General features: G+C 34.6%; 2 protein-coding genes across 3 annotated transcripts; one reads left to right on the top strand and one right to left on the bottom strand.

Annotated features, from left to right (window-relative positions):
* Nucleotides 1–853: 853 nt before the first annotated feature.
* On the bottom strand, nucleotides 854–4,279 carry LOC129883864 (heat shock factor-binding protein-like). 2 transcript variants are annotated; one of them, XR_008765948.1, is made up of 6 exons: nucleotides 4,081–4,279; nucleotides 2,309–2,362; nucleotides 1,832–1,855; nucleotides 1,708–1,750; nucleotides 1,015–1,223; nucleotides 854–979 (listed from the first exon to the last, which is right to left on the bottom strand). XR_008765948.1 is itself a non-coding variant. In XM_055958362.1 (5 exons), exons 1-5 carry the CDS (start codon nucleotides 4,081–4,083, stop codon nucleotides 1,078–1,080), a joined length of 270 nt encoding a protein of 89 aa, XP_055814337.1. In that variant the 5' UTR covers nucleotides 4,084–4,279; the 3' UTR covers nucleotides 854–1,077. The 2 variants fall into 2 exon arrangements, 1 of the variants encoding a protein (XP_055814337.1); XM_055958362.1 differs by having other exon boundaries at nucleotides 854–1,223.
* Nucleotides 4,280–5,959: 1,680 nt separating this feature from the next.
* LOC129883848 (probable histone-arginine methyltransferase 1.3) lies at nucleotides 5,960–15,729 on the top strand. The gene is made up of 15 exons (XM_055958361.1): nucleotides 5,960–6,319; nucleotides 7,073–7,135; nucleotides 7,770–7,872; nucleotides 8,978–9,121; nucleotides 9,295–9,398; nucleotides 9,525–9,623; nucleotides 9,805–9,874; nucleotides 10,271–10,367; nucleotides 10,974–11,028; nucleotides 11,178–11,261; nucleotides 13,469–13,546; nucleotides 14,182–14,285; nucleotides 14,370–14,542; nucleotides 14,661–14,788; nucleotides 15,415–15,729. The coding sequence occupies exons 1-15, from the start codon at nucleotides 6,125–6,127 to the stop codon at nucleotides 15,493–15,495; spliced, it is 1,578 nt and encodes a 525-aa protein (XP_055814336.1). The 5' UTR covers nucleotides 5,960–6,124; the 3' UTR covers nucleotides 15,496–15,729.
* The last annotated feature ends 383 nt before the right edge of the window (nucleotides 15,730–16,112 follow it).

Below are 16,112 nucleotides of genomic sequence, written 5' to 3'. Positions count from 1 at the left end.
CCCTATCAATTGAAGGTAGAGAGGTTGATTCCGGCAAACCCCCAATTCAAATAAAGCATAACAACAATCAGTACGTGAGAAAAGGAAATACAGTCGTAAAGGAGTCATGTAGAAAATAGTGGATCAGATAATAACGATAACTGGAAAAAAAAAAGTGACACATACATTAGGACGGAAGACCATTTTTCCTGCTTATTTTAACTCAAACATCATTTGGAGACAATTTTGTCAAAGCCTACACTATAAATTCCTAGCATAGGTTTTGTTATGTTAAATAGTTCAATTAAAGTAGTCAATCACTTATAATAAAAGTAGATGGAATCTTATAAAGTATGATGATGTACATTATCCACCATAGAGTCAAGGCATGTCCTTCAATCAGTACTTGTACCTGCATTCTTGAGTCAGTATCCACCCACAAAAATATAATGCCATGGGGAACCTGTGGCAGCTCCAATTACGAGTTGATGGTTCAACGAAAATCAATAGTTTCTTGTCAAAACGTTGTATTTATATGCAAAAGATTATAGATAAAATTAGATATACTACATTTCAGGCCAAATTTGCCCTTGTGCTTTGAATGTGACCTTTGCAACCAAAGGCTAACGGCAAGGGTAAATTTGGCCCAAAATCTAATAGAAGATACAAAGAAGGGGAGATTGTACAAAAGCAAGTAGAGAAAAAGAGGGGGGAAAATATGCAGATATTCAAATTTAGCACCTATACGGAAGGCACAAATCTCAACAAATAACTCTTTGGGGAAATGTATAGATTGACCCTTGTGGTCAGGCCCTTCCCCGGACCCCGCGCATAGCGGGAGCTTTAGTGCACCGGGCTGCCCCTTTTTATAGTATTATCTAAAACCAATCCACTTGTAAAAGCATATTTTAATAATCTCAACAATGACCAAAAGCATAGGTCAAAATATTTCAACCCAAGAATCCATGTACACAGTATATGTATCATATTACAACCAAATGTCATAATAGACAAAATGGGACAAGACTTTCAAATCTAAACAATTGTAACAAACATGGCCAATTGGCTCAAAAGCCAACTTGAAGTACCATGGCTTGCTTATGCACTAGTATCATCTGCTGGCTTCGGTTCCTCTTTTGGTTTCAAAGATGCCGAAGGCGATGGAGCACCATCTTGACCCATTTCACCTCTCAAATCATTGATGCTCTGTTCAAGTTCATCAATCCGGTTTCCCATCTCATCAAGTGCCGCCTTGTCAAGGACTAAACATATTTTGTTCACGCTTGATGTCATAAAAGAGACATAGATGCCATGTACAATATAAAGAAGTATTCGAATTCGGAGCAGTTTTATATGAAAACCGTCCACCAACAAGAGAGATAATACAATAGCAACCTACCCACTAGTAAACTGAACCTGCTTTCTGCCATATGATACTGAAAAATGTTCATGGCAGTAACGAAACTCCTTTTAGAAATTTCCAAGAGACTAAAGAAGGTTAGATTCATGTCACGGGATTATCAGAAACCATACAAGCCTAAAAAGCCGAAAGACAGCAGAGCTGGAACCAATGAGCCACTCAAGAGCCTCAGAACCAAGAACGCAGTTAACACATTCTTAAATTCAGAGTTCTACGATGTATTACATATAACTAAATGCATTTTAGACGACATTTAATGTTAGCAACAACCAGATCAGAGAGGAAGAATCAAATTAATAAAAGGATATTTTTTGAGATGATTGATTCGGACATTGTCTGGAATCTGGTTTGCTGCAAAGAGAAAAATATCAGTGAGATAATTATAATGATACACGTGAAGAAACCAGGGGGTTGCAGAGTGACTGGACTCACCATCTGCTGAAGAAGATTCTGGACCTGGAAGAGAAGGAAAAACAACAATAAGAATTAGCTAGCATAGATGCATGTTCTATTTTCTGTAAATGATGTGCTAGGAAAGCTGTCAAATACCAAAAAAGGGATAGCGAAACCAAATGTATGATGTGTCATGCATGAAAATTGAACTAAATGTCGTGGTATTAGCATCACGGTAAAGCCGTATTTATAAATAGAGCTAGTTCTTTAAAGGGCCATGTTGCGTGTCATAATTATTATCTTTTCAGGAAAAGATCACACAATCGAGTAATTTTCCATTGGAAAAAAGAAGAAGTATTGATTCCAACTTTCCAAGAAATCACACTTCAATAACTCAGTGGTGAACAGAGTGAGATGACAAGAAACTTTAGAGATTGTTAACGAGTGCAGGAGAGTGAGATTAGTTTGCTTAACATCAATTAAAGAAATTAGAGTTGTCTTTGCAAGAAAACTTACAAACACAGTCATATCAGCAGTGCTTTGTTTTGTATTATCACCATCATGCCCATCCTGTCAGAAAATTGTGATAATTAGGTTTAGAAAAGTGACACTAAAGCAGCTCAGCAACAGATGAACACACATCTGAATAAAACAAACTACAGATTGAAAGCTAAAGGAGAAGGATTTGGATAAATTAATCAAATGACCTGAACTGTATCTCCACATAGACTCATTTCATTAAGATGTTCAATGCCCTAATCAGCATTGAACATATTTATCTTGACTTGCATGGTCACTAAGTTTAACTGTTCAAGGCAACTGAATGGACGTCAAAACAAAGTGGCTCAGGAGTTTGCTACGGTAATCCTTTTCCAAGTATTCAAAGCATGGGATTGTTATTCAAATTGTAACCATCAAGTAAATAAATGCTAAATAATGAGACCCGACAATGAAGTACAAAGTAGACTCGGTACGAAAAAGACATGACAACAAAGCAGCAACATATGCAAGTTCCAAAAATGAATGTAAGTTCCAAAAATGAATGCAAGTCCCATACTTCCAACTTCATAAGGAAATAGATGATGCAGAATGCACCCCGGTACACATTACACATTGAACAGAAATATATACTATTAATTCAGACATTATGCAGAAGTGATATAATCTTTAATTTGTATTAATAAAGCAACATCAGCAGCACATTATAAATTCTACTACATTCACAAGCACATTATCAAATGTCTAAGAGAGCGACTAGAAAAAATAAGTAGGCGATACCAGCTAGTTGAGATTAAGCTTAGTCACCATTGGTATACTTAAATTAGGTCAGGATACAGTCAAATCTTCTAGATTTTCTAAAGATTTGTCTATCAGTGAAGGGATCAGTCATATTAATGCCAAATTTAGAGGACCTCGAACTCGAAGCTCCAATTGTTTTAAAAAGACAATAGCAACAACTGCAAGTAGAACATTATGAATATGAAAAATCATGTATCCAGCCCCAACTTTGGGAGCTCTAATTGTTTATTTTCACCTCAACAACCACAAATTTTCTTTAACCCCATCCCTCCTTTAGCTAAATGAAACAAAACATAGGCCAACTCGAAGTTTGTCTTAAAAGAGAATTGCAATGACTGCAAGTAAGACAATATGAATATAGATAATTCCTGTAGCCATCTCCCGCTTTGGGTGCTCTAAGTATTGCTTTTCATATTAATTAAATGTGGTCACTCAACTCAATAACGAAAATTTACTTCAACTTGACTCCTCCTTAAGCTAAAGACAACAAAAAAAGACAACTTCCAATGAAAAAAAAATGGAACTTTACAGGTTAAAAATTGTTAATTTTCGTAACAACAACAACAAACCCAATGTAATCCCACAAGTGGCATCTGGGGAGGTTAGAGCATACCCACGCCTTACCCATACCCTGAGAATGTAGAGATGTTGTTTCTTATAGACCTCGGATCAAAGAAAATTGTTTTGCTAATATTTCTACATGATTAAAACAAATCACACCGAAACAAATGCAGCAACACCGTGAATATTTATTTATTAAGTCCTATTATTATATGCAATAAATTTCTCGCCTTTTCAGCAACAAACATAAGCAGAGAATCAATAGATCACAACCAAATTATAATCGGAGTCGATATAAACCCTAAATCTGAAAGAAAAAATACCAAAAAAGCACGTAAATTTTTAATTTTTTTTGGATTTATTCAGTTAATGTGGACTGCGCACATATAAAAACTAAAAAATTAGAATTCATACAGAAATGAGTTTACCATTTTTGTTCAGAATTCTGATTATAGAGAGAGCGATTTGCTGTAATTCGCTTTTTTAGCAGAGAGAATTGGGAGCCCTAAAAATGGTGAAAATTGGGAGGTCGAAAGATTAAAAGGAAATGATAATTTGAGTTTTGAAATGATCAAAACGGGTTGCTATTGACCCGACCCGATCACTTTAATCGGAGAAAATCTCATATACTCGATGAAATTGATATACACAAATACACCAGATACATCAATGCACATTTGATACTGAATACACAGATACATAAAAATATAAAATATAAAACATAAATATGGAGAAGTAAAGGGACGAGAGAGGGAGAGAAGAGAGCAAGAAATGAGACATGCGAGATACATTCGCTAGATAGAATGTATCTAGATGCAAATACATTATATCTAAAGATAAATACAAAGTAACAATGGACAACTCTGTCAAGATTCTTAATTATTAAAACTATGAATGTAGTAAGTAAATACTACTTATAGTAGTGGGCTTTGTGTTGTTTGCTAAAAAAATATGAATGCTATTAAGTAAATTATATTTATATATGAATGATTTTTATAGTAATTTATAACCCTCAAATCTAAAAATAATTATATTGTATTGTATCGTTAGTTTAAATACAATATTTATTTTGATTGTTATTTAAAATTTATTGTATCGTATTATTTAAATTATCGTTAGCTAATAACGAAGAGTATGATTATATGTAACGATCAATTTGGTGTAACCCCGTTCTTACCTTAATATTTTATTTTTAGTTTATCTTTACTTATTATTTAATAATCTTATTTTATCTCTTATCTAACTCTTTCATAATAGTTCTATCTCATATCTTATTGTTTTTATAAGTATATTATTCAAATTATTATATCATGATAAAGAATTACATAATTTATTCAAATATTATATTTATTAAAACAACACATTATAACACAATACAATACAATATAATACGATACATTATGAAATAATCACGATAATCATTCTAGTGTGTCGTTTGACCCCAAATAGTTTTTGAGAAAAAATTGAAAAAAACATGAAAATTAGTGTTTGGCCATATAATTTGTCTTTGACAATTATCCCAAGTTCTCATTTTCTAGAAAAAAATAAAACTTGGAAAGCTTTAAAAATTTTAAAAATTATCCCTAATTTTTATAAAAAAGGGCAGCCCGGTGCACTAAAGCTCCCGCTATGCGCAGAATCCGGAAAAAGACCCGGACTACAAGGGTCTATTTTACGCAGCCTTCCCGTGACCTCTTGGTCACATGACAACAACTTTACTAGTTACTCTAAGGCTCCCCTTAATCCCTATTTTTTATATTTTATAAAAACGCCCATCATTTATAAATTACAACTAATATTTATCTACCAACATATTCCATTAACGTGGCCAACCAACACCCTTAAATAACATATTTATCTATTAGTAAAAAAATAGTTTATTACTATCTCATCCGAAAAAGAATAGTTTGAGTGACAAGATTGAGAAAAAAGAATAATTTGTTTTTAATGTGATTAATATATTGCTTTTGTCCATATTGTTATTTTGTCGTTGTTGATTGTTACCAATTATGTTATAATTTTTTTTTAACAGAACATGTTCATTATAAAATGATAATACAAATTTATGAGTATTTTTAATAATTTTTAAAACTTATAAATATAAGATAATTTTTTTCTAGAATAGTCAAATATTTTTGAAAAAATTCATGATCGTGAAATTTTACTCAAAAATAACGTAATAAAAATATTTGAGAATTTGAAGCGAAACGGTGGTCTAATAAGGTAAACTCGTAGATTCTCCTTACAAGAACCTTTATATTTTTTCTATTTCTATTTCTTAGTATATTCCTATAGACAACTATAAAAACATAACAACAATAAATAAATAAAATTGCGGCGGCGCCATTTTTACACCTTCACACTCTACTCAAAACCCTAACGTAACACTTACTTTAACACTTCGATTCGTACGAACAAACCCTAATTTCTGTTAATTTTTTGGTATTTTTTTTGTTTTGAGAGTTGATTTTAATGGAGAAGTATCAAAAACAGCAGCAATTTTTGGTTTCATCTGTATCGGAGCTTACAAATTCTTCATCTTCATTGTTTTCGAAAACCGAACCGGTTTTTGCTCGGTTTATCTTGGAATCCGGTTCGCCGGAGCTCCGATTTGGTCAGGGTAATGAGTCAAGTAATGCCGTTGTGTTTAATGTTAAGATTTCTCAGGTTAGTTTTTATGAATTTTGTAAATAGAGTAGAATGAAATGTAATTATTAGAATTTAATTTTTGTTAGATAATTGTACTGTTTTATGTAGAAACTGCATAAAATTACTACAAAGTTCAATTTTTTTTAAGTTTAAAAAAGTAATTTGAATTACCAAATCATGTTTTTTTTGGGATGAGTGGAAAGGATTCGAGTCGTTGAAATAGCCTCTTGCGAAATGCATGGTAAGTCTGTCTACAATAGACTTTCATAGTTTGGTCCTTCTCCGGAATTTTGCATATTAGTGAACCGGGTTGTCATTTTTAGTGGGAAAGGATGGAGTGATACTAATGGTGGTGTTTTGGTTCCCACATTTTATTACTAACATAAAGGTTGCATGTTGTTTCAAATTATGTTACTGGGACTCTTCAAAAATGTCTACGGGTCGTGTCCGATCCCTCAAAAGTAGTGCATTTTTGAAGGATCCTTCTGGGCTGCGAAATCATTTATGGAGAGTATGTGCAACACTGTAGGTTTCAAATGCATGAATAATCTTATGAATTTGTTTAATGTTTTTCTCGGGTTTCACGTTTTGTGCATTTGCTCTCATGTTTTCCAGTAACCAAACAGAATTACCAGTGGATTTTTAGTAAAAGAAATGCAGAAAATGAAGAACAAAACTGAAAAAAAAAATGATATTTTTAAACTGATGCTCGTTAGGAATGTAAGTTATGTATTTGAGGAGTTAGCTTTGACTCTTCTTTCTTTGATCCAGTTATTCAAGTTAGGCCCTGCTGAATCTTTGTGCGTATCCGAAGCTGCTGAAGCCAATAAAGAGGTATGGTTTAGTTGTTTAGAGTGCATAAGGTAGTATTACAATGTGATACTGGACTTATTAGTTGCTTTCTACCTGCAAATAAATTTAGAATCTTGTTGACTCCTGTAAAGATTTCTAGAGATGATTGCGTTACCTTTTGTCTATTCTGATTATTCTAGTGAATGTTATACCAACAGCAGAATCAACAGATTATTTGGAATGCTTCGACTTCATCTTTTTTAATTAGAAAGAAAAAATAAAACCTAATCTGGAGCAACTTTTCAGTTGATTGGCCTGACGAAAACATACCAAAATTGCAGTACTGTTAAAAGATTATCTATTAGAATAGGCTGTTTGCATGAAAGACTTTCATGCACATATATTTGTACGTAGATGACCAAGCACTACTCTGCATAATGCTGAAAACATGTAATACTGCAAATTTGTGTTCAATGTAGTAACAATAACGAGTTGCAATAGGATTAGACAGTTGCTTACATGCAAAAATGTGTGTGTTTGACAACTGTTATGTACATCACTTAACTGGTCCTGGAAAAAAGTTAAAGGTACTTATTTTATGTAAATCACTTTTATGTTCGTGGAATTTGATGTTGTAATATTAATGTTATGCATTAACTTTGGTCTTTTGAACCAGAAATCATATTCAAGGGGAATCTCCATTCAATTTAGAAACGAGGAGGAAAGTAGGGCCTTCCATTGTGCATTTGAGCAATGGAAGAAGGAAGTGGTTGTTCAAGGTCTGTTTTGGTGTATGTGTGTTATGCTTTGTGTCAAGTTCCATACAACCTTGTGGAGTAGCCACATTCTCCTCTCCAATAACTCTCTTGTTTGTTCAAATTTCACGTTGATTCTTTGCAGTTGTCTAGATATTGTGGTTACTGACATACTAGTCTCATGATTTTGTGTGGTAAAATAAGTAAATAACAGTTATTTGATAGCATTCTCTGCGTGACACTTTTTACTTAGATCCAAACTGTGAATGTTTGAAGTGTTGTGGAAAGAATCTTTACTTTTTCTGGACTTTGTTTATGGTTTATCCTTTGCTTGTTAATCTTTTTCCGATATTGATAAATATTAATGTCTGTGTGAGCTATACAAAGTATCACTTGTCAGGAGAATGTAAGTAGGCTTCAGATGGAAGCGTAGTTATTGAATTGGATGGACTAGGTAGTTACTTTTCTAACATGTCCTGAGGAATTAGGAACTTTATAGTTGGCCGAGTGTTATTAACATTTGATCGGTCATTGTCATCAAGCTTCTATGATTGGTTGCGTTGGAGTACTGATTCATATTTTTTTGTTTTTCTAAAGCACTTGTTTTATTTCCCGCAAAAATTAGAATTTTGACAATTCATTTTAGATATTTGACTTCATTATAAGAAAAAGGCTGGTTTTGGATATTCAATTATGCTTTCAAAAATGAAAAAGAAGAAATTGACTATATCTAGCTTAAACTAGGTATACAAAGTCAAAGGTTCAAAAATGTAGCTGAGATTCTCCATATACATTCTTCGTTTTGTATATAATTAATGATTTTTCTTTCTTTAGCTCGTGTAAATAAAAAGGGAACTGCTCTTACTGCAAATAAGAAAGAAACAAGAAAGCGACGTGGTTCCTCTCCAAAACATAGAAATGTTTCACTATGCATAACTTCCCTCTTTTTGATGAATTTATTACATAAGATCAATCACATTAAGGGCATACTGTCGCCTGCTCTACTCAGTGAAGCTTATTGTAATTACATCTGAGAAAAGAAATCTGTGATTTAACTAATGGAATTTTTGACATAAGAATAAATAATGTTGACTTGTATAAATGTTACTTGTTTTTTTCTTTCTGTCAGAATGTCCTTTGATAAATGGAGCAGTATCAACTTCGAAAAGCAAATTTGATGACAAAATCGAGGCATCTTCTGCCAAAATGTACTTTCACTACTATGGGCAGCTATTGCATCAGCAGAATATGTTGCAGGATTTTGTCAGAACAGGTATCTGAACTTCGATATTTCCTTATAAAGGTTCATAGTGTATCATGAGATGATGTGCTCTCTTTTATTGCTCCTAGAATGTCATGGAACTCCTCCCTTTTTGCATTTCTGAAGGATCAAATGGCTGAATCCCATTATGGAGAGTTTGACTTGACAAATATGAAAACTTTCAGGAACCTATTATTCTGCTGTAATTGAGAACCGTGCTGATTTTCTTGGTCGCGTAGTGGTTGATGTTGGTGCTGGTAGTGGCATTTTATCGTTATTTGCAGCTCAGGTGATCTGTTTGTATCAATGCATTTTCAATTAGTGTTATCAACCATGGCACATCCAGATATGCTGATATCTCTACTCTGTATCTTTTCTTTTCCATACCTCTCTTCACATCCAAAAACCCTCATAGGCTGGTGCAAAGCATGTTTATGCCATAGAGGCTTCTGAAATGGCTGACTATGCAAGACAACTTATTGCTGGAAATCCATCACTGAATGACAGAATTACAGTAAGTGTTCTTTTGCTTGTTTAAGCTGACCCCACTTAGTGCGGTATTGAGGTGTCGTTGATTAATTGATTTTTCTTTTTCCTTTTTCGGTGTCTCTTCCAATGCTATCCAACATATTCATATAGTATCTTGGCAGTGCTTCTTATGTTATTTTGTAAATGTTTCATCTGTGGATGTTTAGGTAATCAAAGGGAAGGTCGAAGATGTAGAGTTACCTGAGAAAGCTGATATTTTGATCTCTGAGCCAATGGGTAAGCTTGTCTAGTTAGTGTCATTTTAATTCATTTGATAGATCATGTTAACTTCTGAGATGGTGCATTCTGTATACTTTGGTCATACTGCAAGCTTGTTAGAACTTTAGGTTATATCACCGTTAATTATTTGGGAAGCTAATAAGATAATCTTGCTTTTAAGAGTATGTTTCAAGAACCTATACTACAAAGATGAAAAATATATGAGAGATATAGAAAACAGCAACATCTTTTGGTTGAGCTCTCTTTTCAGTTTCAAGCAGAAAATAGGATTCCAATCTTCCAAAATAGGGTAGAATGTGTTAATCGAGAATAATCAGAATTCCATGAATAGAATATTCAAAAAAAGACATGCTTAAACTGCTGAGTGAGTAACACAGTGCCTATACCTTACAGGTACACTGTTAGTTAATGAAAGAATGTTGGAGTCTTATGTGATTGCAAGAGATCGATTTCTTGTTCAAAATGGAAAAATGTTTCCTGGCGTTGGAAGGTAATTTTATTTTTTAACTCAAGCACATTGAGAAGTCTTTCCTTGTCAAATCAATGATGATGTCTGCAATTTTCTTTTAAGGTTTTGTTTCTCAGTCATTTCCTTGTTTTTTATCCTTCAAATGTCTCTGTCATGCCAAAAATATGAAGCTGATATTCTTCGTTAATTTATTTTTCTGACATATTGGGTGTGCTGTTAATTTTAGAAATAGAACATGAAATTAATGCTATTGTTAGATATAATTGTGAGTTGCATTGTTAATGGTTTTCTGCTTCATCTTGACAAAGAAGGTGCAGCTTGTTCCTTGGATTAGTTTAGGAGGTTGGAGAATGTTGGTATAACTAATTCCCCTTTTTTTCTTTGTTTTTTCCCCCTCTTGCACATGTTTGCCTGATTACTCAATAGTATTTGGGCTGAATCTAACTTATATTTCCTACCTTTCTTTATTGGTTGCATTTACATATTTCTGCATGAATTCCATCAAGTGTCTTGAGCATGCATTACATAACTAGCATGCAACCATTCTATTATTCTTCTTCATTTGTTTCATCTTGGATATGATATTATTATCATTTTTAGCTTACGTTTTTCCTTTTACTCTTGTAGAATACACATGGCACCATTTAGTGACGAATATTTGTATATGGAAATAGCAAATAAGGTACACAATGGATCATATTACCTTTTCTTCTTGATCTCGGAGTTTATTCTGTTCTAAAATGATATGATTTAGTGATCATTGTTTAAATTAATTTTTTTTTTCAATTGCAAGTCAATGTCTTTATACTTTTCTTATTCCTTGCCATCCAGGCTACCTTTTGGCAGCAGCAAAACTACTTTGGGGTTGATTTGACACCATTGCACGGTTCTGCTTACCAAGGATACTTTTCTCAGGTCAATATCCTATATATTAGGAACTCTTGCTAGGACCGGCTTTAGTGACCATACTTGTCTTATCCCTGAATACTTCACTTTGACTTGAACAACACTTTTATAGCTTCTTCTATGTTTCATTTTCCTGCTGTGGAGTTCTCTTATTTATTAGCTACTTGTACTTTTAAATATGCAGTGTATGTTTAAAATATCCAATTTGTACAATGGAATCTTCAGAATATAAGGCTGTGTTTCAGAAGTGTTGCTTTTGTTTGACTTCCATCTTTCCAGAATACCCCTCCACATGTATCTGCTGGTCAGTTTGGAAGGAGAGAAACTGTAGATGTTTTGAGGGTTAAAAGGAAAATATCCTCAAAATGTATAATGACATTGATAGCTTATTAGAATTCTTCAGCTACCTAACATATTAAAACAGCTAGTGGACAGGTTTTTGCAAAAGCTCCTTATATACACTTTTATGCATCATCTTGGAGCAGTTTATCGATACAAGTCTCACTTATAAAAAAGAGGAAAACCATGAAACATTCATCTGGATTATATCCACATATTTATGATCAACAACAACAACATACCCAGTAAAATCCCACAAGTGGGGTCTGGGGAGGGTAGGATAGGGTGTACGCAGACTTTACCACTACCTCATGGAGGTAGAGAGACTGTTTTCGAAAGACCCTCCGCTCAAAAGTCACAATTCCAAGTTCGAGAGAAAAACAATATATATAGCATAAAAAATAGAAAATAAAAAAATGCAATTTTTTACAAGAAAAGAACAATAACAATAACAAACTAATGCGATAATCAAAGGTAATAACGACACAACTATAAATGCACGCCTAGACCTACGACCACTCTAAACCGACACACGGCAAGACACCATTCTATCCCTATTGGTCTTCTACCCTAATCCGCGACTCCACTCCTTTCTATCTAAGGTCATTTTCTCGGTAATATGTAGTAGCGTCATATCTTGTCTAATCACCTCTCTCCAATACTTTTTCGGTCTACCCCAACACCTCCGCATAGCCCCCAAATTCAACCGCTCGCACCTCCTAACTGGGGCGTCGACACCCCTCCTCTGCACATGCCCAAACCATCTCAGTCTCGCTTCTCTCATCTTGTCTGCCATAGATGCCACTCCCACCTTCTCCCGAATAACCTCATTCCTGATCTTATCATTTCTAGTGTGTCCACACATCCATCTCAGCATACTCATCTCCGCAACATGCATCTTTTGAATATGAGAGTTCTTTACTGGTCAACACTCCACTCCATATAACAACGCTGGTCTAACCACCATTTTATAGAATTTACCTTTAAGTTTAGGTGGTGCTTTCTTATCACACGGGACTCCAGAGGCAAGCCTCCATTTCATCCACGCTGCCCCAATGCGGTGCGTGACATCATCATCGATGTCTCCACTACTCTGGATGATGGTGCTTGACCTCGGGGCAAAGTCCATATTTAGTTAAGCTTTCACCAGTGTTAAATTCATCCAGTTTGTTTTTTTGGCATGTATGAGGGCTGTATTTTGTAATGGCTTTTCAGAGTTTTTCTTGGGATTTTTAGAACTACAAAAAATGCTCCTTGCTAGTCTATTCCCCCCCCCCCCCCTTCTCTTGTCAAGCATGTGAAAATGATTATATGTTAATATGTAGATGTAATACCGGACTCTAGACCTCCAAATGCCCTAATACCATGTCAAATTGTTTAAACCGCTTCATGAAGAAGTTTAAACTATTCGAGAGTGGACTTTTCTGATTATTTATGCTAGGTTACTACCCTGATAAGAGAATATTCCTACCAAATCTAACTTAATGTTTAAGATGTTTCTAACAAATAAATATGCCACATTAGACATAAGAAAAAAGAGTTAGTGAGGAGTATTATCTTGGTTCAATGTGAAGATATGGTAGGAGGGGCTACTTATATTGTTCTATCCAAGATACTGAAATGGTGAACGAATTAATTGGTTATTCAAATGCAATAAACTAGTTACATATATTGTAATAATTTGGCTTCCAAGATGGAGTAGATGTACTTTATTCAGGAAAAAGAATTGTAATATATGTACTTGTTAGCCAAAGATTTTGTGTATTTTGTGATTTTTAAACAAAGCTTGAATATTAGATAAAGTTTTGGTGGAGGTATGCATGCTTCTGACTCATACTCTTTTTCCATTTTCTTTGTATTTTCTTGTCCTTTTGCAGCCAGTTGTTGATGCTTTTGATTCTAGATTATTGGTAGCTCCTGCAATATCCCATGTGATAAACTTCAGTACGGTAAAGGTATCAATCAACATTGTATTATGTATGATGTGAAAATGAAGTTGTTGCTTTATTTATTCTTAGCAGGCCTACTATCCCCACCCCCCTCCTTCTAATACAGGAAAAGCACTATCCAGTAAAGGATGGTGATGTTTGACAAAGATAACACTCTACTGACTCGGGGGTCACTTGGTTAAAATGTAAAGGAAATGAACGGGTAGGAAAGAATACAGATACTGTTTCCCAATTTTAAAATGCATAGTTCTGACTTAAAATGCACTGCATATTAGGTCTTTATCTGTTCATGGCAGTTATTAATGAAAATGGAATCTTTATAGTTAATAGATACAGTTTCTGTCTTTGTGTGAAAATTGAGTAAAGGTTTCACAGAGATTCAATTTCAGGGTTCAAGATAAAGACATTTGATGGATAATCATGAAAAGAAATAAAATTAACATAAATACGACGTAACGTAACCTTTATTTGTTGGAGTGGGAGGTGTTAATTAAGGGAAGATTTAGCTCAAGGGAAATTACTCTTAATTGTGGGTTGTCGGATTTGTTGAACAACTTAACACAAATTGTGGGCATTAAACATCAAAAGTTGTTGTAACATACCATTTCTATGAAATGATATTTCCCGCATCTATATTACAGGAAGAAGATCTATATGAAATTGACGTCCCGTTGAGATTTCTCTCTACTGTTAGCACTAGAATTCATGGGCTGGCTTGCTGGTTTGATGTACTTTTTAATGGAAGGTGAACTTTTGTTATTATCATCCCCTTGGTGCTGGTTCTTGGTCTTTTTGCTTTTGTTGCTAAATCGTTTCCCCCTTTCTGCAGCACTGTGCAAAGGTGGCTGACCACTGCTCCGGGTGCACCAACAACTCACTGGTATCAGCTTCGGTGTGTCTTACCACAACCACTTTATGTCATGCCAGGACAGGAGATAACTGGTCGGCTTCACCTAGTTGCCCACAAGGCACAAAGTTATACCATTTACCTAACATTGTCAGGTAGTTCTTTATTATGGTTACTTGTGACATGTCCATCGTGTCTTGTTATCTCTAATTCCTGTCAAGTCAAGATTGCTGATATTTCTTCAAGAATCTAACATGTCATTAATTTGTATAGCTCTTGTTGGAGATATGCTCCAAACATCATCTGTTAAACTTGATCTGAAGGAACCGTATTACCGGATGTCCCAGCCCCAGGCATATTCAGCAGCACCGGATCAACATCCTAATCAGCTATTACAATCGGTACTGCAGATTTAATAATCACAATTTTCACTCTCACCCTCCTCTGCCCCCTCCCACTAAGTTTTCTAGGTGCACATAAGCTTTTAGTGATGATTTGAAATTATTTGAGGTGTAGAGATTCTTACTAAATTCGCCGCTGCTTTACTTTAGTCTGCAATGCCCCATCATGTGTGATCCCAACTTTTTTCCTTGGCAAAGTACATTAGAATTCTTCTTGCCAATGGGTGGCGGGAGATTTGAATTCCGGACCTCTACATGCTCTAATAGCATATTTAGGTTTGTAACTATTGTCTCTAAAAGCTTATATTGTTAATAGAGAGCCCCATAAATATCCAGTATTTGTAGGCTGTCGTCAAATGCGCGTTTAAGCATGGAGCAAGGCTCAATACACGTAGAGCGCTTCGCCTCGTTTAATTTACACTTCAGTATCGGTATCACGGTTCTAAGACAAAGTTTTCCTTGTGAATGAGCATTCCCTGAAGAGGCGAGACTAAATAATTGATATCTCACTTTATGGTTTTGCAACCTGTAGAGTTTTTTTGCGTTTTTCTCTTATAAGCAAGGTTTCTTTGTTACCTTTATTGCTGTTAGCGAGAGCTCAAATTTACCTTTTCTATCGTGAACAGGACATGCAAGTTCCATCTCGAGATGACGATGGATCAATCCTGATGCAACCACCCTCCCCGAATGAGCTACATTCGCTCTGATATTAAAAAATCCAACTCCAGAGATGTGCATCGACGCCTGTTGCATGTGTGACATTACAAGAGATGTGCATCCATGTTTATGTTAGTCCAATTTCCATCAAATACATCTTTTAGCACTTGCAGACTCCATGTTAAATGCTTCCAAATTAAACTCTGATATAAGTGGTGGCTATTTGAGCTGTGCAGTAGTTATATATTACTCACCAGTTCAACTGGTTCAGTTTTACAATTTCACATTACCTTTGTTCGGTTTCGCATTGTTAGTTATGTTGTTCGGATTCTCAAAAAAATGTCAAACCACATTGTCGATTGGATCTTCGAAAATTAATGCGGATCCAATTCGAGTGCAGTGACATTTTGACATTTTTTGAGGATTCAAAGCAAACATAGGCTGTAAGCTAAATGTCGAGATTATTTTCATATTCAAGAAAATATTTTAGTTATTATAAGTTTGGTTCAAATTAATACTCTGGTTATTTTGAATTTCCAATTTTAGATATAAGTTCCAACTTCTTACAAAAATAAAAATGCTCGTATCAAATTAACATTTTTTTTTGGTTTTTCACTCTGGAGCTCATGGTTCCCGATTAAATTTGGATCGCGTATTGTAGGATTCA

This window comes from Solanum dulcamara, chromosome 1 (genome assembly GCF_947179165.1).
Source record: "Solanum dulcamara chromosome 1, daSolDulc1.2, whole genome shotgun sequence".
Lineage (NCBI taxonomy): Eukaryota > Viridiplantae > Streptophyta > Magnoliopsida > Solanales > Solanaceae > Solanum > Solanum dulcamara.
This window is presented reverse-complemented; position numbering and strand designations above follow the sequence as displayed.

Coding starts and splice junctions, on each gene's coding strand:
- LOC129883848 (XM_055958361.1), top strand. CDS start 6,125: ATGGAGAAGTATCAAAAACAGCAGCAATTTTTGGTTTCATCTGTATCG. Junction 9,122..9,294: donor GCAGGATTTTGTCAGAACAG/GTATCTGAACTT, acceptor GAAAACTTTCAG/GAACCTATTATTCTGCTGTA. Junction 11,262..13,468: donor ACCAAGGATACTTTTCTCAG/GTCAATATCCTA, acceptor GTCCTTTTGCAG/CCAGTTGTTGATGCTTTTGA.
- LOC129883864 (XM_055958362.1), bottom strand. Junction 1,751..1,831: donor AGAATCTTCTTCAGCAGATG/GTGAGTCCAGTC, acceptor TTCTCTTTGCAG/CAAACCAGATTCCAGACAAT. Junction 1,224..1,707: donor CGAATCAATCATCTCAAAAA/ATATCCTTTTAT, acceptor ACAAGGCGGCAC/TTGATGAGATGGGAAACCGG.